The 21,935-nt window shown below is 31.7% G+C and overlaps 3 protein-coding genes across 3 annotated transcripts; all 3 read left to right on the top strand.

Annotated features, from left to right (window-relative positions):
• Positions 1-1,848: 1,848 nt before the first annotated feature.
• LOC125855416 (heat stress transcription factor B-4) lies at positions 1,849-3,276 on the top strand. Its single transcript, XM_049535140.1, has 2 exons — positions 1,849-2,164; positions 2,247-3,276. The coding sequence occupies exons 1-2, from the start codon at positions 1,916-1,918 to the stop codon at positions 3,099-3,101; spliced, it is 1,104 nt and encodes a 367-aa protein (XP_049391097.1). The 5' UTR covers positions 1,849-1,915; the 3' UTR covers positions 3,102-3,276.
• A 4,698-nt stretch (positions 3,277-7,974) lies between these two features.
• On the top strand, positions 7,975-12,719 carry LOC125855415 (protein ROOT INITIATION DEFECTIVE 3). The gene is made up of 8 exons (XM_049535139.1): positions 7,975-8,262; positions 8,436-8,549; positions 8,641-8,774; positions 8,860-9,007; positions 9,257-9,456; positions 10,072-10,199; positions 10,745-10,992; positions 12,158-12,719. The coding sequence occupies exons 1-8, from the start codon at positions 8,050-8,052 to the stop codon at positions 12,317-12,319; spliced, it is 1,347 nt and encodes a 448-aa protein (XP_049391096.1). The 5' UTR covers positions 7,975-8,049; the 3' UTR covers positions 12,320-12,719.
• A 6,347-nt stretch (positions 12,720-19,066) lies between these two features.
• Positions 19,067-20,362, top strand: LOC125855421 (transcription factor HEC2-like). The gene is made up of 2 exons (XM_049535144.1): positions 19,067-19,395; positions 19,566-20,362. Exons 1-2 carry the CDS (start codon positions 19,299-19,301, stop codon positions 20,216-20,218), a joined length of 750 nt encoding a protein of 249 aa, XP_049391101.1. The 5' UTR covers positions 19,067-19,298; the 3' UTR covers positions 20,219-20,362.
• The last annotated feature ends 1,573 nt before the right edge of the window (positions 20,363-21,935 follow it).

Genomic DNA, 21,935 nt, shown 5'->3' with positions numbered 1-21,935 from the left:
GAAATTGGGAAGAGAGTAAGTGTGTTGTTGGGTTGGTGCCATAACACAACAAATAGATACATACAAAATGAAGTCACTCGTTAGACGTGAAGTTAAAATAGACCACTCTTCTTCTTCTACTTCTATTTCTGATAGTTTTCATATGATTCTAGTTGGTTTCTAAAGGATAGACTATCTAGGAGAATGACCAAATTGCCCTTCTTAGTTTATTAAATACAACAAACAAAAATAATAACATATCCGGTCTGATTCCACAAGTGAAATTTGAAAAACGTAAACACATTCGGTCTGATTCCACAAGTGAAGTTTGAAGAAGATGAACATATCCAGTCTGATTCCACAAGTGAAGTTTGAAGAAGATGGAGTATATATATATATATATATATATATACACTTTATAACCCTTAGAGAGGTTGTTTCTGATAAACTTAATAAAACCCTTCATAGTTTATATATATCCAAGTTACGAACTAAATAATTCCCACCATAAAATTCACTTTTAAAAAGAAACAAGAATGAACGATTGATAAATTTTGTAGTTAAATAATAAAGTCATTGATAATTCAATATAATGATTGATTACAATATGTCAGCTATGAATAATATAGTGAGGTGTTTATTAACGTTAATTACAAGTATTTCTGCAAATGATTAAAACTACAATATTCCTAATTTCCTACCAAAACACAACATCACATGGGAGATATGGCAAACAAAAATCATATCAGTACCAAATATTATCCAATCCTAGTTTTAGAAAGTTGGTCAAAACTTCTAAAAGAAGAGTAGGAAAATTCACACTCAGTAATTTTTGTAGTAGTACTTACCAAAAAATATAATATTATTATATAATTATTGATTATACACCCCCAATTAATAATACTTCTGACCAAACTTACTGGATTGACCAAATAAAAAAGAAAAACTTTCCTGGAATCGTTTCTTTTTAGAACTTTTAGCTATGCTATTTTCTTTGATATAGTTCCTAAAATATGTCACACGTCAAAAAAGGTAAAGTCGTAGCTAGTCAAAGGTTGGTAAAAATAGAGAAAATGATGAAACTTAGCTTAGTTTGGAACTGTAGTAGTAACACTAGTATTATTATTATTTTACAGAAGTAGCAGTTCCAAGAGAGATTTTATTTTACCCCTAAGAATGACTGTAAAGTAATATTGGTATTTGGTGGCATCGCCAATTTCATTTTTTATCAATGCGAAGTCAAAATTTTCACTAAAAATTATAAATATAAATATTAATTTTAATTATATTTATACAATATAATTTTCTGTCAAATGAGGTTTAGATGATTATGTTTATGATTTAAGTACAATTTGGTCATTTTTTCGACTATAGTAAAGTTATTAATTTACTATGTTATACTTTTTCCGTTTTAAATACACACCTTCAAAATAAGTAGTGTTTTAGAATTTCAAGAAGAAATTACCTTTGTTTACTCAACAAAACACCATTTATTAGATTGTAATTGTGTGAGTGAAAGGATAAAAGTCTGTGTCTAATTTAAAAACACCACTTACTTTAAAACGAAACGGATTTTATAATGTTGTAGTAGTATGCGTGAGAGGATGAAAGTCAGTAGAAAGAGAAGAAAAAGAAATGTCACGGGTTTGTCTTGAAAGGCCCTTATTTCACAGTCCTAGACATACAGACACTTATTCTCTCTCACTACATAACCGAGGTTTCTTTTTCCATTCACTATAATATTCTAAAAAAAATATTTAAAAAAAAAAGAAAAACTTATTTACCCCCCCTCCCCCCCACACCCTACTCCCACCTCAAAATAACCTCCTTATTATTACCTGCCTCATTCTCACATCTTCTTAACATTTTGTCTTGTCATCTTGTATTTTTATCTCTAAACAACATTCAAGAATTTGCACCTTTTTCTTGTTCAAAAATGGCTTTAATGCTAGATAATTGTGAAGGCATATTACTCTCATTAGATTCACATAAATCAGTTCCAGCTCCATTTTTAACAAAAACATATCAACTTGTTGATGACCCTTCTACTGACCATGTTGTTTCTTGGGGTGAAGATGATTCTACTTTTGTTGTTTGGCGTCCACCTGAATTTGCTCGTGATTTACTGCCTAATTACTTCAAACACAACAATTTCTCTAGCTTCGTACGTCAACTCAATACTTATGTAAGTCTTTTAACAATTTTTTTTAAAATTTTTTTCTGTTTAGTTATAATACTGATTATATATACATTTCTTGATTTATTAGGGTTTTAGAAAAATCGTACCGGATCGATGGGAGTTCGCTAATGAATTCTTCAAAAGAGGAGAAAAACATTTATTATGTGAAATTCATCGGAGAAAAACAGCTCAGCCAATACAAAATATGTCAATGAATCCTCACCATTCATATCATACGGGTTCGGGTTTTTTCCCAAATTACCCGACTAATTATAACCCGCGGCTCAGTATTTCCCCACCCGATTCGGATGAACAATTATTTCAACAACAAAATATCAATTGGTGTGATTCGCCTTCTTCCAACAATAATGCTAGCAACAACAATTTCACCAACACCAATACAGTAACCGCGTTGTCGGAGGACAACGACCGGTTACGTAGGAGCAACAATATGTTAATGTCGGAACTTGCACACATGAGGAAACTTTATAACGACATTATTTATTTCGTTCAAAATCATGTCAAACCTGTTACACCTAGTAGTTCGTACAATACTTGTTCACTATTGCCTGCTTCAGCTACACCTATAGTCCAAAAAAATATGAATATGAATATTCATCATCAGTTTGGGTATCAACAAATTACAAACCCTAAAAATGTTGTTATCTCCAACATCAACAACAACAACGTCGTATCACCAAGCAAGACATCACAAAGCAGTAGTGTGACGATTCTTGATGAAGGTATTAATGCAGGTGGTGGTGGTGATAATAGAAGTACAAAATTATTCGGTGTTCCTCTTATGTCTAAGAAAAGAGTTCATCCTGAATATTCATCTTCTTATTATTCTACGACGAATATGGTGGAGACAAATAAGGCAAGATTAATGGTCTTGGAAAAAAATGATCTAGGATTAAATCTCATGCCTCCTTCTTCATCTTAGACTTTATTTTTTTTCATTGTTATTAGTATTATTATTATTATTCACCCACACTACCTTATTAAAGTTCAAGTTTTTGTTTCAAAATGTTAGTGGATCATGAAATGTTGTACTTGTGAGTTTGAGTTTTTTTTTTTTTTTTTGTCTTTGTGTAAATATAACTTATTTAACCATGAATGCAGGTGGGTTAGTTTTTGGTATAATTGGAAAAAAAAAGTTAGTACTAGTAGTATAATTAGTTCTTTTTTTTTTTTAGATGTCACTTAGTTTTATGTGTGTTTTAATTCTTCTTCTCCTTTATTTCTGGTTTTGATTTATCTGAAGAAAATTTCAGTTGCATTTATTAATGCACACGAGAGAGAAAGTTATTAGTAGAAGGTTAGCTCTGAAATATGCTTTCTTCTTTTTCAGTTTCAACTTGTGTAAAAAGCTTATAACAACGTTCAGTCCATTGACAATTTTTTTTTTATCTGGGGCTTTCTCTCTGATCAATACATTAATGAATTCTACGTACAAATATAGACACATCTCAAAAAAAAAAAAATGCGTGTAAAATTTTGAAATCAAGAAAAGAGAGAGACGTTTATATTTGAACTGAGAGTTTATCAGAAATAAGTTTTTTTTTTTCTGTTATCTTTGTTATGATAGTGTAGGATAAGACTGTGTATACATCATTATTTGACAATTGGAAATACATGATTAATTATTTCAAAAATTTAAATTTTGTTCGGTGAATATTTATTAATTAGCACTAAGGATTGTGTAATTATAGAGGTAATTATTATTATCATGATAAGTAAGAAAGTTAAACTATGATCATAATTATTATGATTTATGGCTTCTCTCTGATTATTAAGAATATTGTGGAGCATCTCAATTTCTCGTTTACTGAACTTGCACGGTCAGACACAAAAAAGTGAGTAAAAAAACACAGAGATGAGAACAAAATCATGTACAGAACCTAGCAAAAAGATTAAATAAATAAATAAAAAATTTAAAAAATGTTTAGTCATTCGATGATGGTGATATTATTATTTTTTTAAAAAAGACTGGAAAATGTTTTTCTTTTTTTGTTTGTTTGATATGTTTCTATCAAGGCTTCTATACTTCTGAAAGATCAGAGAAGAAAAAAATAAACCTATGTCTTTTCCTACTTTAAGCATCTAATTTTGTTGTGTTTGAAACTCTCTATGTGTCCACTTCTTCTTCTAACTTCTTTTATCATTAGTCATTCTTTGGATTTTTGCCTAAGGGAAAGGGGAAGATAGGTTTTTTTATTTGACTGGTGGTTAAGAAAACAAAATATCTTTCTTTTCTATACCTACTTTACTTGTTCCTTTGTGTAACAATCATATACCAAGTAAAGTTTGCTTTTGCTTTTCTACACTACTCTCAATTTTTTCCCTTTTTCACTGTTCGTTTTCTCCTAACAACTTAATGTAAATTCAAAGATTTAAATTACTACGCGTTCAGAATAAGTGTGATCTTATTAATAAATCATGTGTTTAGAATACGAAGTTATAGGCAGAAGCAGAGTCAAGATTTAAAGTTGAAAGAGGTTTAAGCAAAAGCTATTAGTATTGAGAGAGAATTAAATTTATAAAATTGTGATTTTTTTCTTTTTTTACTAATTTAAACTTTTAGACGAGATCATTGGATTCATTCAAAACCGTAGCTCTGATTACTAAATGATCTTATGTATGAATCCATCCCACTAGTAGTGACATTGTTTGTTTTAATTAAACCTAAACCCGCGTGGCTTTAAAATGTGTTACTATGGTCTAAGCCTTGTTTTCTTATATACCCAATACCTTCATCTCTCTTATTTTATCAATGTGGGATTCACCTTGCTATATGTATACTTGCTTTGTAATTTATTTGTATATCTATATGTATAGTTAAAGTAATGGATTCGTAGATCCACCTCGAGACAAATACTTTGAAAGCTAAATGAAAATCAAGGAATAAGAAGATGTAGAAAAAAGAGTTTCTCAAATCTTGTATAACAAAAAAGTGGTAGGAAAGTAAGCTGAGAAAATCTTGGCTCATGTAATTATTAAATTTGGTCTTATAATAAGAGAGAAAAATATATAATAACCCTAATCCTATCTATCTAGTTTAAATGAAGGGTGGGTTCGTTTAGACTTTCCTTCTGTCTTTTTCTAACAAGGAAGTGGCACGTGGTAGGAAGCTGCACGTGTAGGACATAGAATATATATATATAAAAGATCGTTTGGTAATTGATTAGAGTTATGCATATATTTAGTAATATAGAGATTAGTTATAAGGAAATATATGTATTATGTTATGCATATATTAGTTGTGTAGTATCAACTATTCCGCTTAATATCATGTATACAATAATACCTATATATTTCCTCATAATTTATATATGTATTAATTATACGAATTATTTCTAAATTGCAAATCAAACATTACATTAATTTTATACCTGAATAACTTACTTTGTAATTAACTACCAAATATAACATTACTTATGCATATTAACACATGTATAACTCACCTTCAAATCAGCTACTAATCATTCATCACCTCAAAGCAAAAGAAAAAGGAAAGATGGTGGAATGGGAATATTTGGGTCTATAGAAAAAAGTGAAATACGGATCATCCGGTTTAAAGATACTTTAATCGATTGTTGGTGTGTTGCTTAACAGCCGTATTGGACCATGACACAATTTTTGAAATTAGTGAAAAGCAAAAAAAAAAAAAGTTTATAATTTTTTTCCTATAAATATTTGCATTATTATTAATAAAGTGAATGTAAAGATTGGAATTTTCTATGTTGAGTCTTTTTAGTGTACACTTTATTGACATTTTCCTTCGAAAATACTACCTTTATTGACGATTTAATAAACTTTGAATATATAGTACTTGTACTAAATACTACTAATTAAATTAGATGTATATATTGTAAAGTTTTTAGAAGAATCTTTTTTCTCTACTTTAAACGAGTAGAAGGTTTGAAACTTTTTCTGTTTCTACAATTTTCGAAACGTGCAATCATGGAGAAACTAATTGTTTCTAGATATTTGTAAGTGCTAATTAATTAATTAATATAATTATTACTACTTTGAAGACAATGGAATATAAATTCAAAAAACACTGGCCCTATTAGAAGAATTCAAGTTGATTTCATTTGGGATTTTAGTGTCTTAATCAGTTATAAACCAATTGATTGCGTTTATTTGACTTTTCCATATTATGGGGGGCATGTTATTAAATAGGAAAAATGGTATGAAATAACCAACTATTAATTTAAGGATAAATTACTTAACTACATTTTTTTACTTACTTTAATATCCATTTATCCCTACTTATTTCAAAAATTTCAAAAATCCCTTATTTACCTATGTATCTCACATGTATCCCGTGCACAACGCTATGTATCCCGCTATGTGGAATGTATCAAACCTAATGTATCCCGTGCACAACACTATGTATCTTGCTATGTGGGTATCAAACCTAATGTATCCCGTGCACAACGCTATGTATCCCGCAAACATTATTTTTAAGGGATTTTTGGAAAATAGAAAACTAGAAGGGATAGGATGTTATTTAGTACTTATAATATGTGGTTCCTATAATTTATACTTAATTTAAATTAAATGTTATAGCCATAATTTATTTTAATTGTAATTCGCAGCAAACAATCCTTTTTTTTGCCATCTGATTTGGTATACAATTAGTCATTTTAAACATTTCGGTATAAAATGCGTTTGTGTTTGTATAAAGCGAGAGAAAAGTGTATATACAAATACAAATACATATATATTCGTTCTATACACTTATAATTATATAAATACAAATCTTATTATACAAATTACAATGTATAAATGAATTTATACAAAACAGAACAATTTGTATAAAATTGGATGTTTGTAGTGAATTATACAAATCAAAAGCTCCATAGCAAACATAAAATTTGCTATAGAGCGCAATTATGCAAATTATAGCTATAACATACAAATATGATTTTTATATTTGCTATATGTGAAAGTTGCTCAATATTTACTTATTTGACTAATAGAGTGAAAATTAATCCAAAACACAATTAATAGTGCACTTTCTAAAGAGCGCTTTACTACTCAAATTATTCTTTGAATCAATTCCACATGATCTGCTTTAAATTAAAATCGTCAAACTTAAATATGTCACAAGCAGTATATGTCCTCGTTAATTGAAACCAAATACATTATTTCTCCACCAATTTTCAAAAACATGTCGCATCAACAAAGACTAGTACCATTTTTTGACTGAATTCTCTTAAACATGGGTGATAATTGATTGTGTTTTACACATGTTAAATTTCTTCAAAATTCATCAAAATAGTTTTTTATGCATGTATAGTTAATAAGGTGATAAAGTAATGTCATCAACAAACAATTTGTCATATTTCTCAAATTGAAGGAATACAAATGCCCCCCAAAGATCATAATTAAGGCACAAGTGAAATATTCAATAATGATTATATAGAAGAAATATATCAAATTAAGGAAATAGTATCTTTTTAATTTAGAAGTCCACGACAATATCCTTGATTTCAAACTTATAAAAGTGAAATTCAAGGACAATGTTACGAAGCTGAAACTTATAAAAGTAGCCGTTCAAAATATAGTATTTTATTTTTTACATGTTTTAACTAATTGTTATTTTATTTTCATACTAAAAAGTGATACATATCTATTTGAACTGTTAATGGGCTTTTTGGGCCGAACTGTTAAGGGGAGTTGCAATGTTAATGGGCCTTCTGGGCCGAGCTGTTATAGGGAATTGCAATGTTAATGGGCTTTCTTGGGCCAAACTTGCCCAGCCCAAATATTAATAGACCCTGAAGTAATCAACGTTCTTCAAACAATTTCAAACTCGCGCAAAAACTCAAACTATTCCGGCAGTCAACCATACAGTGAGTGCTTCTTGCAAAACCTACTAAATGACGGAGCCGGAATTGGTAATCGCTTCATCGCCGACCGACGCCGGTATTGGCTGTTGGGACCTCCATACCGGCGCTGAGCACCTCCGTTATCGAACTTGCTCCTCCCCTTCCCACGGCCTTACCTGCGTCGGCGGCCGCTTTCTCGCCTCCTCTCAACTCCGTGAAACTAAATCTTCCTCAGGCTCTATCCTTTACTGGTCCTGGAACAAGGTAAATAACAAAAATTTCACTTGTATTATGTTTAGCTTTGTTAATTCACACTTTTGTAGTATGTAATTAGGCTGTTTGATTGATTGCCTATTAGAAAGCTTAGTTTTGTTAGAACTGTTATGTATACATGTAGTGCTGCAATTATTGATATTTTATTAATTACATTTCTGTAGCCTCAAGTGGAAGTTAAAAGCTTCCCAGCGGAACCTATAAATCCACTTGTTTCCAACAGTGAGGGAACTTATATAGCCGGAGGAGGTGCATCTGGCGAAATTTACTTGTGGCAGGTTTATACCAAGTCATTTTGTCTTTTTAGTTGCTCATTGTATTTGGCAGTCCGATTAAATTAAATGTTATATGTTTTGTTTTTATATATAGGTTGCTACTGGTAAACTACTTAAGAAGTGGCATGCTCACTATAGGGCGGTTACTTGCTTGTTATTCAATGATGATCAATCACTTCTGATTTCTGGTTCAGAAGATGGATCAGTTCGAGTTTGGTCTCTTATAATGTATATTTGCTTCACATGTTTTTGTATTTGTCTAGCTTTTGTTTGATGATCTGAGGGCTAATATCCGGAACTTGGTTGACATTAGGGTATTTGATGACTTGTTGAGAGGGAAAGGAAGACAACCTTATGAGTTTAGTTTCTCAGAGCATTCTTTGAAGGTGACTGATGTTGTGATTGGGTACGGCGGAGCTAATGCAATTATTGTTTCTGCTTCAGAAGATAGAACTTGCAAGGTTTGCCTTGTATTTTACGGCTAAGTAATTGTTTGTGCTTTTTGGTAAATTTGTTGAACAAACTGCTAATGAACATGACCACTGTGTTTGTTGTCAATCATAAAGAATTAAGTCAAGTGACTATGGCAATTCGTTCATTCTTCTAATGGTTTCAGACTGTTGTTTGCTTCGTAGTGATTATAAATAATTAGTGATGCCAATTATACCTTTGCCTGATGCTCAATATTCTTAGTTGTCCATTTTTCATAGGTTTGGAGTCTTTCTAGGGGAAAATTGTTGAGAAACATTGTGTTTCCATCAATAATTGACGCAATTGCATTAGACCCCGGAGAAGATGTCTTCTATGCTGGTGGTAGAGATGGGAAAATATACATAGCTGCACTAAATGCTGTTGCAGACCCCAACAATAATTATGGACTGCACATTCTTGGGTTTCTCTCTGAGCAAAGGTTTGCGATATCTATGATTTGTTATATAGATAGTTGTGTGCTCTCACTAATGAGAACGTTTGCGTTTTGTAAACCCTAACATTTTTTCCTTTTTGTTTTATATTTAAGATGTTCGGTATAGCTTCCCTGTAACTTCTTATGTTTCATTAGTACCTCTATATGGTTCTTTCTGCCTGTGGAGTACATGAAATCATCATATGGGTCTGCTTAATTTTTGTTGGCATCACTTATAGCTTCATGTTGAAGTGTCAAGCATGAAGGGTTGTTGCTGGAATCTCCATATTATTCTTCAATGTTGTAACTCAAGAGCCATTTAGTAGGAATCTAATAGTTTAGGCATGTAGTATGGAGTTTACGTTCTGGCTAATGCATGGTTGAAATTGTGACTAGGGCATTACTCTCAATATGTTGATGGAGTTAAAATAGTTTCATGATGTTCTTTATGGACTATGGCTAAATATTACCTGTAACTTTTCAGCTGTATGAGGACATGCCTGTATGAACTTCTGTGGCAGGAGTTACCTTATTTCCTGCAGATACATGCTAATTTTTGTCTCCCCTCCCTTATCTGTTTTTCATTTTCCTTGAATAATTTTACAATGATTCATGAATCAGCAAGGCTATTACATGCTTAGCATTAAGCACGGATGGCAGCTTGCTAATTTCTGGATCAGAGGATGGCATGGTTCGAGTGTGGAACACCAAAAACCATAACATCACCCGAATTTTTAGGCATGCAAAAGGTACGGTTGATATCCTGAGTACTTCTTCAAATGACTCGTTGATATCCTGGGTACTTCTTCGAATGACTCGTTGCTACCATATTAATACAGTTTGCTCCTTGAAATTCTTGAAACATTGTTAGTCGTGCATAAGAAATCTGTTTGTTAAATGTAAGGTTTATTTATTTGCATTTCTTCTAAAAGTTCAAGTAAGGTTTGTCTAAGTGATTCCATAGTGGTATGGAAGATTGCTATCCAAAGCATCGTTAAGAGTTCTGTCTTCTAGGGTTGTGGACTTGAAAAGATAAATCACTTATTGTCTCCAACGGACGATTAAGGCTTGAAAAACGGTGTCTTCCCTCTTGAAATCATCCTAATGTCTTGCAACAGTTAATAAGTGCAGAAAGAATAAGACTAAAGCTATTTCGACTAGGACACTAGGTAGTATTGGCATATGATAAATCTGATGATTCTGTGAGCATTATGATTCATTAACTTGGAAAAAAGAAAATAGAAGAGGTCGAAACTCGATATAAATAATGTCTCTTTGTGTTAACTTTTTACAGGTCCAATTAACAATGTTGTAGTTGTTAGACAATCATCTCTTATGAGTAACAGAGGAACTGTGAATTCCCAAATGCCTTCCGTTAAGAGACACGGGGTATCATTACCTCCACCATTGGAAAAGTGTGCTAATTCAGCAGATGAAAATGACTATAAGGCAGTAATTGGTCCCCGGATCGATCCTGATAGATCTGTTGAAGCTTCATATATCAGTATTCAGTCCCTAAGTAATCAAATCTTAGAACTTCAGGTTAGATTTTCTTTGGTTATTGATCTGTTGCCTGTTTTTGTTCCTTCAACTCCCTCTCACTATAATTGTGTGTTTGACATCCTCAAATGTCTTTGCTTATAAATTTGACATTTACAGCTGTAAATTCTTGTTCACTGCTTCCCAATTAAATGGTCTTAGTTTGACTTGGCATGACTATTTATGAGAAGAAAGGAAAATTGGTAGATCTTTTTTGTATTATAGATGTGTCAAACATCTTATTGGAATTAGACCCAATTTTGGGACGGTAGGAAAGGATCAAAAGGCTCTTTTCTGGGGAAGAGGGAGTACTTTACTTCGTCATGTCTTTCTGATGGGGAATAGATACTTTCAATATGAGGATTTAGCTTTATATCAATAGACACCAAACTCTATTCAATTTTTCTTTACTTCTTTATTTATCCTTTGAGATCAGTTGATATGATTCGGGATGCATGCAAAATAATAAAAATAAATTGATTAATGAAATCACTGGATAGGAATTCCAACTGTAATTGCAGAACAAAAAGAATCTCAGGCAACAATTGGGGTGAAACCAATGTTTATCAATCTCTTTTGATTTTTGACACGTCAGAACTCAGATCAATGATCTGGATGCTCCAGCAAACAGCCTCTCCTCTACCACTCCCACATCAATGACTCGAAACCAGATGACTGATCTAGAGCCTATCCTCTGTCAACCTCTGATCAACCATTTTATTTGGAAAGAGATCATTTTTTCATGTTTTAACCAATTCTTAAATATCATGTTACTCCTTAAAGGTGCAATCCATAGATGCTGCTGGACTTGGAACAAGTGAATTGTCCACCAGGCATGTCATAGTTGTCTACAATTGACCCCGCACTATCCAGGATTATATCCACCAATTTAGTTGCTCTGCAGAAATAATGTCGCGGAACTCTTCATGTGCTGCACTGCTTTCTTGAACTACTTTTCATGGAAGAATGTTTTAGCCTCTAGGAAATGTTTATAATTGACGTGTATCATTTAAAAATTGTGTGTTCTATATTTTTACTTTAGTATTGTACTTGACTCAACCTCAATTGCTGCTTTAAAAGTTAATCCCATTGCAATAGATAATGTCGTGTGATTGCCTAAAAAAGTTATCATCTATTTCAATTAACAGCTAGTCTTTCCTGCATACAGAGACAAGGGTCTTCTGCTGCTGCTGAAATGGAGATCGAAAGGCTAAAACTCGACCGCAGCAGGTCCATGCAAATGATTCAGCAGTGGGAAACAAAGTTTCAAAGTCTACATCAGTTTTGTGTAACCGAGCTATTGGATGGGGAAAAAGCTGGAAATGCTTAGGTACACAGTCTTATAACATATTTTTCTAAAATACGGTGAGCGGAAAGACGAAAGGGGAAAGCTAGATTTGAAACTTACCGCCTACATGATGGTATGTGATGGTGCTCACCAAGTTAGCTAGCTCTCAACTCCAGTTTTTCATACCGATTCCTACCTGCAACAGCTAGTATTTTTTCACGTAACGATTCAGCTGCGATCAGTTTTGATAATATAGATGAAATTTGATTATTATGTGTACTAGAAGTTTTCCATGAAATAGATTTAAACTATTGGTTAACATTTGGATTCAGTCGATTCCGCAAACAAACAGATTACATTTTACATTTGATTATGTATCTTAATGTAAGATCTTGAACTATTTCACTAGCTGCTATGGGATATAATCTTAATGTTTGTCAAATATTATTTTGTTCTCTTTTACATGCTAGAGAATTCAGTGTGTAAAATGTTGTGTTCATATTTTGAAGATGACCTTTGCGACAAACAAACGTGACGACGAAAATAAGCCAATAGCAGTAATTTTTGAAAATCCAATATCTTGAATAGATGGGAAAAGTTGGACAAGAAAAATTGAAATTACAAGAACAAAAGAGTTGAACGATTGGCTTAGTGGTCCCCTTCTGATAAACCTCGAAGACACTCAACTGTAGCAAGATAAAATCATTTTCATGATCACACATACTGTTGCTCAATTATGTGAAAACAAACAAGAGAGTGAAATCTTATGATTAATGAGCTTTCAATCTAATTATAATCAACCCCTCCTATCCTACTATTACATTCCTCACAATTATTGGAACATCTCGTTAGATACGGATTCAAAATTTGAATTCGAAGTTTGTGAGTCAGATGCAAATTCAGAATTTGAATTTGAAGTTTGTGAGTTTCCATTAAATAGTCAATTACAACGGAATCAACATTCTCACTAAGAAAGTTCAATAATATATGAAGAAACAAACACATATTTAAGTCCACTTGACTCGCTCCTATACATGATACAGCAACCTCAAGTTAATCGTAACGTAACTATAATGATAACTGGATTCACAATTAAATAACTATAAATATTTAGATTTCTTAGTATATATATAAATGACAAAAGCTATTGGGTTCACGTGAATTATCAGCGAGTCCCTAGTCTCTAGATCTGCCGTTGCGATCCGTACACTATATGAACGTAAAAGGGAATTGGAAAAGCACGTGCATGGATCTAAAATGGAAATGAAAAGCTACAAGTTTTGGCTCAAATGTTTTCCATACAGAGAAAATAATGTAATTGATGACATGTTCAAAGCCTGCACCCTCAGCTCCAAACAGAAGATGATTTACCAATAAGAAGATAGTGAAGTAAAAAAGGAATTGAATTCCTGCACTTAATTTTCCTTCCCTAGAAAAGTGGTAGTAGAAACATTGTGAAAATGAGAGCACAAAGGGATTGGAACCAAACAATTGGCATATCATGCTTTTTCTCACTCTTTGATTAAGCAATTTGGCAGTCCAACAATCCTCTTCCCAACTTGTAAAGATGAAAATCATGTCGAAAAGATATCAAAAAACAAAAGTTGGACCACTTCTCATTTCTGATTGCTTTAGGTTTTATTTCTTTTTCTAGATTGCTTTGGACTATTATTAACTTTTTTTTAGCCAATGGTCTATCGAAAACAAGATAGATATAAATCTACGTACGTAGACTTTATTCTCAGAGATCCTACTTTGTAGGATTACACCAGATATGTTTTTATTGTTATAGTGTTAGAGTGGGTAAGAGTCTCACGTACATTGGTTGGGGGATGGATTGATGGTCTGCTTCTATAGACTTGAGCGGACCTCTCCTTATGAGTTAGTTTTTGCGGGTTGAGTTAAGCTCAGATGTCATATTTTTACATGGTATTAGAAAAAGGTCCATCCGGTTTGGACTCCCAGTCCAAGCTCCAGTTGAGCGTGGGTGTGAAGAGAGGTGTTAGAGTGGAAAAAAGTCCCACATTGATTGGGGATTGGATTGGTGGTTTATGAAAATGGTTAAGTAAAAACTCTTTCATTCTTAATTAGATGTCTCAAATTTGAGCCCTAAATATGAAGTTGTGTTTATTAAGAAGCACTTTTACTTCCAATATTAAACTTTTCGCGCATGAATTTATATTTAGTCAGTCTTTAATATAGATATCGACAATGAAATCTTAACCCTTTTTTTTTTGTAAAAAAGAATTCTTCAGAACACTTGATCTGCAAGTCCCAATGAGAAAGAAAAAGAAATTTGGAAATATTATTTAAATATAAAGCAAGAATATAAAAATAGGAATAAGGGAACAAAAGATAAGGTGATGCAACGGTGATAATACAAAGTAAAAAAATTCATCCCCACCCAACAACAAATTCTGCCTATTTTTTGGCTTCTTTTTATCCAATCGAACCCCTTCTTGCAGAGAACATGTCTCTTTTTTCTTCTTCTATAAAATATAATATCTTATTCTATCCATTTTTAATGCTTCAAAAGAAACTAATTGATTTTTTTTTTTTAAAAAAAAGAGGTCCCTCACCCCCCCCCCCACCCCACCCCACCCCTCCCCTTAGCCAGCAGTGGCACTTATGTTAAAAAAATCATCAAAAAATTTAGTTAAAAACTAGATAGGTCTTGAGAGTTTCTTGAATAAAACACACATGTTTATTTTCTGTAATTTGTTGCTTCCCTTTCATATTTTGCTTCTACCATATCTACTGCAAAAGTACAACTGTCATCTTGATAATGAACCAAATATATCTTCTAGCATCTTCTAGTTTCGCCACTTCAAATTTTAGTAAAAGCTATAAACAATTGATTTATTAAATTTTTGTGTTTAACTTGTGACGGTAGCTAGGTTGATGTAACTAAATTAGAATTTCCATAAATAGTTTTAAATGAGAGTTCGTAGCTATTTAGGTTAATTCTTCTGTTTTGACAATTTTTTTCTATATAACCTACAATTTATCGCGAAAATTTATTATATAAGTAATTTTTGTCACCCTTAATCAAAGGTCTGGATTTCTAGGCTTATAAATGAAGGATTCCTATTGACAAGGAAAACTTTCTCCTGACCCTATGTGACTAGAATCTGAATTAATCGAAAAGAAACAAATGTGTAAGCCTTTCGGTGATATTTTTGTAATTACTTCGTGAACATTATGCTTTGAAAAGTATAAATTGCACAACATAAAAAATTACGTATAAAAGAAAACGCTAATAGTTGTCAACCTGAAGATGCTGAATGCAAATTTTAAAACAATAATTTCGTAAGACGTACAAAATATTCAACGGGAATCTAGGGTTAGTTAAATTAGTCATCAATCGTCATATATAATTGCTGCATAAATTTGGCGTTGAATTAATATCCATGCAGTGTATAACGTGCATAAGAAGTTCCTATTTAATTTTATTTAGTAATAAAGATAAATTGATTTTAAATGCTCTGAGTATTTAATTCAGTAGAGTATTAATTATATGTAATTTGTTGGTTGAGTGATAACTAAATAGATGCATGTTCATTATATTTTTCAGGATCGATTAAATTCGAATTTAACCATTTCTCAAAGCGATATTTTTAATAGATTTCTTTTTTCACTTCTCGAGTTTGAATACGTGATCTCTGATTAAATATGAAGGTGACATGTCCTTTACTGTAATTAGCATTTGTCGTTTGGGATAAGGTCTTTTCCTTAGAATTATTTTTAAAAACACATATAATTCGTGTCTGCCCGTTAAAGTCGCCATCAACTTCTCTATCTAAAAATCTGTAGTTGCGTTCTTTTTTCTTAAAATTATTTAACTTTTTTTTATTTGAATTATTTCATAATACGAATTTAACTTAAATTTATTAATTATGGAGTGAATTATTTAATACTCTCTCTCTGTTCAATAATAGTTGTCCTCTATTGACTTGACGTAATCTTTAAAAAACAATAAATAATAGGGGTAATATTACTATATTATCCATTGACTTTATTAAATTTAATGTTTTGAGAAATGTGTTAGATGATAAATAGTACTCCCCCCGTTTCAAAAAGAATGACCTAGTTTGACTTGGAACGGAGTTTAAGAAAAGAAAGAAGATTTTTTAATCTTGTGGTTCTAAATTAAATTTATGTGAAATGCACCAAAATGCCCTTTAATCTTGTGGCTTTAAACATGTCACGTGGAAAGTTGAAGTTAAAGTGTTGCCAAAAAAAGAATGGAAGTAAATTTTAGGTTTAGCAAACATAAAAATCATATTTGTATGCTATAGCTATAATTTGTATAATTGCACTCCATAACAAACTTTATGTTTGATATGACTATTAATCTGTATATTTTGGTATATATATACATAAAAAATATGTATTTGGGTCTATTTGTATATTTCGGTATATAAATGGGATGGCAAAAAACATGGAATGTTTGTTGCGAATTACAAATAAAAGAAACTATAGCTATAACATTATAATTTGAATTAATAGTTTGCTATTTCATACAATTTAAAGGGGTCATTCTTTTTGAAATAGACTAAAAAAGAAACTAGGTCATTCTTTTTTAAACAGAGGAAATATTTAATAGCAAGGGTAAAATAGCCACAAAAAGTAAATTATCTCTTGATTTTCTCAGTTGGAGAAGTATTATTGGACAACTATTTTTAGTGTAGTGGACAATTATTGTTGGACAGAGGGAGTATAACTAAACAAGTTGTCATCTTGAATACATGACTAAACTTTAGACATTTCTAGAACATACGCTTGAACGATTAATAAATTGACATTTGAGATCAAAATAACAAGCGCAACGTGAGAATGAACAGTTGAAAATCTTGACAATAATAAATTAGATGATAAAGAAAATTATATTATGATCTAGTCATGTCACCTACCTATTAGAAACTAATATATAAAACATAAAACTTATCAAGCAAATACTTTTTCAAAATAAGACTCTTTAAATAACTATGTTGCGAATATTACGATGTTATTATGGTGTAGGTAGTTATTAACTTGAAAGAGTAAATATATAAGTTTGGGTGGTAGAAAAGTGGAATTAACTGTGGGGAATTTATAAGTAGAGGTGTTAAATGTTAATGGCAGAAGAAATTAATTGAAGAAGCAGTTCACCACAGGTAAGTTCGTTAGCATAAAAACAGCACATGAAACAGTACTCCAGTGCATAAGCTGATCCACCTCGAAATGCNCCCCCCCCCCCCCCCCCTCTCTACCCCCACAGCCTAACAAAGACTCAAAAACTTCAAAATGTAAGTTGCTATCATAATACTAGTAATAATAATACAACCACCTCTCTAGCTCTTCCTAACTTATTTTGCGATCATATATCAGAGACGGACTCAAAATTTTAACTAAAGTGTTAAAGTTTTCATCAGCGTTCAAGAAAAAGGGGCAAGCAAAGCTATATTCAACACTCCAATATACATATAATATAAACTTGTACATAATATAACAACTCATTTGTCTTTGCCCAAAAAATTTATGTTAAGAATCTCAAATTTTAAACGCATAAAATTTAAATACTGAATATGTCTTTGATAATAAATTTCGCCATCGACATCACCGGCCGGTGGTGAGTTGACTTATTTCATTGAGGGTGGGGGTGGGGGGTAGGTGAGACCTCTGACTTGTGTCATGTGTATGTGGTACGGTTTTAGCTAAGGTCTTCTTTATAACAGTGAAAATTAAAGCCAAAGTTAGAGTGATACATTTATTTACTTTTATTTAAATAATATTAGTATAGTATATAGTTTCATGCACCTGCATCAAAAGCATTTATGATATCACTGCTACAGTTGGTAGATCTAAACCCTCTAAATGGTGGGCCTACCTACCTAGCCCATTCATCTTTACCTTCTCACAATATATATACAATAAAAAAAAAAAAAAAAAATTCTTTTAAATTAGTCAAACAAATTAAATATGTATCTAGAGAGGTTAATTATTTTCAAGCTAATATATTACTAGTAAAATAGAAGAACAAGCAACACAACATCATCAAGGAATATGATACAGGAGATAGATTTTGAGTTCGAGTCATATGAATAGAGTTGGAATTAGGATTTTGAGTTTTAAAATTCAAGCCATATGAATCAAGTCAGAAATAGAGCTTTAAGTTTATACTAAGAGTGATTTACAAGAATGTCTCTCAAAAGTTCAGTCATTGAATGTAATATCTTAAATTATTTATATATATTAAGTGAATTTTAGTTACAAATATAAAATTTGAACTAAATTTAATCAAAATCTATCGAACATGTAGACATGCTAGTAGTTTCGGCTTGCTTATTTTTAATGAAATACTTTGTTAAAATAATTTCCTTGTTAAATGAATCTTATATTGTGCGAATGTTTATTAAACTAATAGAAAATTTTGAATATAAAATAATGATAAATAAAAAGTTTGGAACCTTAAACGATGCGCTAGCGCACAATGGTAAACAAGGAAAAATGAGTAATGATTGTAAACAAAATTATTAATTTGTTGAAAACAGAGCTAAGCTGTAACCTGCAAACGAAGATTATTTTTTTATATATATAAATAAACATTGAAAAGGAAAGGAAAAAAGGTTACCAACTTTGATGACATTATAAAAGTTGGTAATGGTATTATATTTATATTCTTACTGAATTATTTATCTGCTATAGCAGCATCTATAATTAAAAAATATCAAAATATATATAGTATATATATAATAATAAAAACAGTTTGTTATATATAACCTTCACTTCCCATTTGAGCCTAGACGATCTGTTTCCAATATCACTATTTTATTCCCCTTTCAATTTCTTCACTTTCTCTACCCACAGCTATACCAAAAAACACACTACCAATAGTATTAGTACCATTTTCACTGCAATATTCTGATAAAACTCACAGTTCACTCTTTCTTCTTTCTCATTCCTCTGTTCCAATAACCCATAATTATTATTCACTTTTTTTAAAAAAGCGATTTGGACTTACAAAAAAAAAGTACTAGCCATGGATATTGATATGCTTAAATCATCAGCAGCTTCTGAAGATCAAATGGAAATGATGCTCATGATGCAATTGGAGAAATTTCCTGACTTTTATACTGGTCAGTAACTTTGAATTGTGTGACTATCTCATCTAAAATATACAAAATAAATATTAAAAATAATACTTATCTCAAACACTTGTGGGTAATTATTATAGCTTATTTCACCTGATATAAGAAATTACATCTAGAACATTTCTTTGATAACCGATTATATTATGTCTCGACAGGTAACTGTTCCGAATTACCAATGATGGAGTTTAGTCCACAAGGAAGTTGCAACAGCAATAACAACAACAACTACAATTTCCAACAAATTGATCAAAATTCACCTAATTTCCTCAACATACCTTCTACTATTTCATTCACAAACTCACCTCCAATTCATCAAAACCCTAATTTCTTACCCAATTCGGGTGGATTTACTTCGAATTCGATGAATCGAAGCAATATGGCAGCAATGAGGGAGATGATATTCAGAATTGCAGCAATGCAGCCAATTAACATCGATCCTGAATCTGTTAAACCACCAAAGAGAAGGAACGTGAAGATATCGACGGATCCACAGAGCGTTGCGGCGCGACACAGGAGAGAAAGGATAAGTGAAAGGATAAGAATATTACAGAGATTAGTACCAGGAGGAACAAAAATGGATACTGCATCAATGTTAGATGAAGCAATACATTATGTGAAATTTTTGAAAAATCAAGTGCAATCACTGGAAAGGGCAGGTGCAACTAGGCCAACTAATGGTACTGCTGTTACTGCTGCTGCTGCAGGATTAGGATTCCCTGTACCAATGTCTTTGAGTGGGAATTATAATTTGCCTGTGAGTTCAAAAAATTATCATCATCAAAATATTCAACAATATGCAGATGTTTAATTAATTAGTAGTATAAATTGAAGGAATTTGTGGGGTTGTAAATTAGAAACCATGCATGTTGTATTGGGTAGAAGAATAATTGATACTATATATTATAACCATGGTATATAGAGACCCCTATTGATCTGTTAATAAAATTTTATGTTTCATGTATACTCTCTCTTTTTCTGTTTAATTATTATCTAATCATGAACGATTATGGGAAGCTGGTAAGCACATTTTCATCCTTTGTTAGAGATTTCTTGTGTTTGAGTGTCTAGAATAGAGTCATCTTTGAAGGGAAGTGTTTTACTGCTTGATAGTAATTCAGATCAATCGAGTTTCAAACAAATATCATATAGACAGATACTCATGCAATTATCTTATCTAAAAGGAGAGTGCGTGTTTCCTAGCGTGGGGCTTAATTATTTTTCTTTCAGAGTCCGATATAGTTTTTAAAAAATTGATAATGAGAGGGAGTGAGACGTGAATCCAAATATCTATTTACTCATTTTAAATTGTAAGTGATTCTCATTTAAAATTTCTAAGTGTTATGGAAACATATTTTTATTTACTTAATTATATCTTTAATGCTCTTACCCCTCTTATTAGGATGTATAAAGAATTAAACTGAAATTATCTTTCTGGGTTGACAATGACAATAGCCATGTGCCAATTATCTTTGCAACATCTCAACAAAAAATCTTGAAAACAAGATACGTTACAAGATTTTGTTATTTCTTGTCTATTTACCAATTTTTGAAGCAATGGTAAAGTTATTGTCGTGTGATCTATAATTTAAAAATTTGAGTCGTGAAAGTAATCACTAATGTCTGTATTAAGATAAACTGTTTATATCACAATCCTATTGGAGTGCAATCTAAACTTTATATAAACATGAAATACTTTGTACACTGGACTGTTTTGCGTAGGTCTCTGTGCAATTAAAGATGAGAAAAGGGACCATTTAGGACTTTGGTTGTACATATACACTCAAGATCAAATAGTAAGTCATGCCCCTTGGAAAGACAACTTGTAGGACCCTGTTTGAAAATACCCCCCAGTTTTATTAGGCGTCTTTTGGTTCCCAATTTGAACATATTGTAGGGGTCGTTTGGTTCCCATATTTAACATTATATGAGTCGTTTGGTTCCCATATTTCTGAAAATGCAACAATGTTGGGACTATTATTTGCCTTGGTGGTATGTTCACTTTCTTGACGAATACAAAGCTAAAGTGACAGAATTGAAACTAGTGGTCATTTTTCCCACAAGCAAATTCTGCGAGGATTATTTGATTTCCCACCTGGTAATCTTTCTTTATAGAGAAAAAAAATAATGTTGCTTCCAATTTGCGGGAATTATAATTCTTTTTTTATACCACCATAACCAAATATTGCATTAGTTATGTGCAACCAACAAATTATACGGTGTAATTACATGTAGGATTTCATAGTAAGATTAATAATTATGATTTATGTCGATCGACACAACCAATTACACGGCCACTAATAGTAATAACACCTTTTTTAAAAAAAAAAATAAGGGGTAGGAGAAATGGGGAAGGAAATTATAAGATGCGAAATGGAATTTTCACTATTGAAGTGAAAGTTCAGATAGTAAATCAACTGAGCTACTAAGATTCTCCATATAGATAACACAATCTTCACACTGTCCGTGCAAAAAAAAAAAAAAGGTTTTTTCACGTAATATGGAAAGAACATGACGTTATAGACTTG

This window comes from Solanum stenotomum, chromosome 2, assembly GCF_019186545.1.
Source record: "Solanum stenotomum isolate F172 chromosome 2, ASM1918654v1, whole genome shotgun sequence".
Taxonomy (NCBI): domain Eukaryota; kingdom Viridiplantae; phylum Streptophyta; class Magnoliopsida; order Solanales; family Solanaceae; genus Solanum; species Solanum stenotomum.
Note: the sequence above shows the minus strand (reverse complement) of the source record. Positions and strands in the feature narration are given on the sequence as shown.

Bases quoted from the DNA above. Each gene is read 5' to 3' on its own strand.
- LOC125855416 (XM_049535140.1), top strand. From the start codon at position 1,916: ATGGCTTTAATGCTAGATAATTGTGAAGGCATATTACTCTCATTAGAT. The intron at 2,165-2,246 runs GTAAGTCTTTTA...TTGATTTATTAG, and splicing joins TACGTCAACTCAATACTTAT to GGTTTTAGAAAAATCGTACC.
- LOC125855415 (XM_049535139.1), top strand. From the start codon at position 8,050: ATGACGGAGCCGGAATTGGTAATCGCTTCATCGCCGACCGACGCCGGT. The intron at 9,008-9,256 runs GTTTGCCTTGTA...CATTTTTCATAG, and splicing joins CAGAAGATAGAACTTGCAAG to GTTTGGAGTCTTTCTAGGGG. The intron at 10,200-10,744 runs GTACGGTTGATA...AACTTTTTACAG, and splicing joins AATTTTTAGGCATGCAAAAG to GTCCAATTAACAATGTTGTA.
- LOC125855421 (XM_049535144.1), top strand. From the start codon at position 19,299: ATGGATATTGATATGCTTAAATCATCAGCAGCTTCTGAAGATCAAATG. The intron at 19,396-19,565 runs GTCAGTAACTTT...ATGTCTCGACAG, and splicing joins ATTTCCTGACTTTTATACTG to GTAACTGTTCCGAATTACCA.